This window comes from Nicotiana sylvestris, chromosome 8 (assembly GCF_000393655.2).
Source record: "Nicotiana sylvestris chromosome 8, ASM39365v2, whole genome shotgun sequence".
Classification (NCBI taxonomy): Eukaryota; Viridiplantae; Streptophyta; class Magnoliopsida; order Solanales; family Solanaceae; genus Nicotiana; species Nicotiana sylvestris.
Window position 1 is genome coordinate 176,473,534 of NC_091064.1, and position 1,777 is coordinate 176,475,310.

Here is a 1,777-nt window from a genome sequence, read left to right on the forward strand (position 1 = left end):
AAATGTCCCTGATATCCCAACAAAACACAAACGCCTAAAACCTAGCACCTCCCCAAAACACATAAAATCAAAATCCACCGCCAAACCCTCCCGCACCCGATCAATACACCACACCTCCTCAGAACTATAACCTTCAATCGGTACCTACTCCTCAACAACACCATCACCATCCAACTTAATACCCATAAACCACCACTTACCATACCCCTCAGAATGCATCACAACCTGCTCCTGATCCCCAAAACTCAACTAATGACCACTATTATGCCCAAATTCCCGAATTCCACCAAAGCAATCCCATATATGTGGAAACTTTACCCCACACCCCACAACAAACCCTATATATACCTAAATCTACCAAGAAGTACCTGCTCATCAGAATATGGCGGAAGAACTCAAGAAGCTCACTGGCAGAGTTCAGAGTGTCGAGGGTGGAAAGGGAATTGAGGGTTTGAATTATGAGGACTTATGCATTCAACCAGATGTAGAACTGCCAGAGGGTTACAAACCTCCCAAGTTTGAAATGTTCGACGGAATTGGTGATCCAAAAATGCATCTAAGAACATACTATGACAAAGGTTTCCATGCACGAACAATAAGGCAGAATATGAGGCTTGTATCTTGGGACTCAAGATGGCCATTGACATGAATGTTTAGGAATTGCTGGTGATTGGAGATACTGACCTTTTGGTGCATCAGGTTTTAGGAGAATGGGCTACAAAGAACACCAAGATATTACCATATTTGTACTGTGTGCAAGAGTTGATCAAGAGGTTCACCAAGATAGAATTCAAACATGTTCCGAGGGTTCAGAATGAGTTCGTAGATGTATTGCCACTTTATCATCCATGATAGAACACCCAGACAAGAACTTCATAGATCCTATCCCAATAGGAATTCATAAGCATCCAGCTTATTGTGCTCATGTTGAAGAAGAAAGTGATGGAAATCCATGGTTCCACGACATCAAAGAATACTTGGCAAAGGGGAAGTACCCGGAGCACGCAACTCATACTCAGAAATGCACACTCCAAAGGTTAGTCAACCACTTCTTTCAAAGTGGAGGTATTCTGTACAGAAAGACTCCTGATCTAGGGCTACAATGGTGTGTCGATGCCAAGGAAGCATCCAGATTGCTCGAGGAAATGCATGTCGAAACATGCGAGTCGCACAATGGTTTTGTCTTAGCCAAGAAAATACTAAGAGCAAGGCATTTCTGGATGACTATGGAAATAGACTGCATCAAGTACGCCCATAAGTGTCACCAATGCTAGATACATGCTGATATGAAACGAGTGCCACCCAATAAACTCAATACGACAAGTGCACCCTGGCCTTTCTCCGCTTGGGGCATGGATGTCATCGGTCCAATCGAAATCGCTGCTTCAAATGGGCATAGATTTATTGTAGTGGCCATAGACTATTTCACAAAATGGGTTGAAGCCGCATCTTACAAAGTTGTAGCTAAGATAATCATTGCAAATTTTGTTCGGGATCGCATTGTCTATCGATTTGGAGTACCGGAGTCAATCATCACCGACAATGTTGCCAACCTTAACAGTGATCTGATGAAGGCTGTGTGTGAGACTTTTAAGATCAAGCATAAGAATTCCACAACATACAGGTCACAAATAAATGGAGTTGTAGAAGCCACCAACAAAAACATCATGAAGATATTGAGGAAAATGGTAGATAATTTAGTGCAACTCCTTATTTATTGGTCTACGGTACTGAAGCGGTTATCCCTACCAAAGTAGAAATTCCTTCTATAAGAATC

At 42.3% G+C, this 1,777-nt stretch overlaps 1 protein-coding gene across 1 annotated transcript; it reads left to right on the forward strand.

Moving 5' to 3' along the window:
• The first annotated feature begins 848 nt into the window (after nucleotides 1-848).
• Nucleotides 849-1,274, forward strand: LOC138876048 (uncharacterized). The gene has a single exon (XM_070154935.1). The coding sequence runs from the start codon at nucleotides 849-851 to the stop codon at nucleotides 1,272-1,274; it is 426 nt and encodes a 141-aa protein (XP_070011036.1).
• Nucleotides 1,275-1,777: the final 503 nt, after the last annotated feature.

Excerpts from the sequence above, each read along its gene's own strand:
- LOC138876048 (XM_070154935.1), top strand. The coding sequence starts at position 849 with ATGATAGAACACCCAGACAAGAACTTCATAGATCCTATCCCAATAGGA.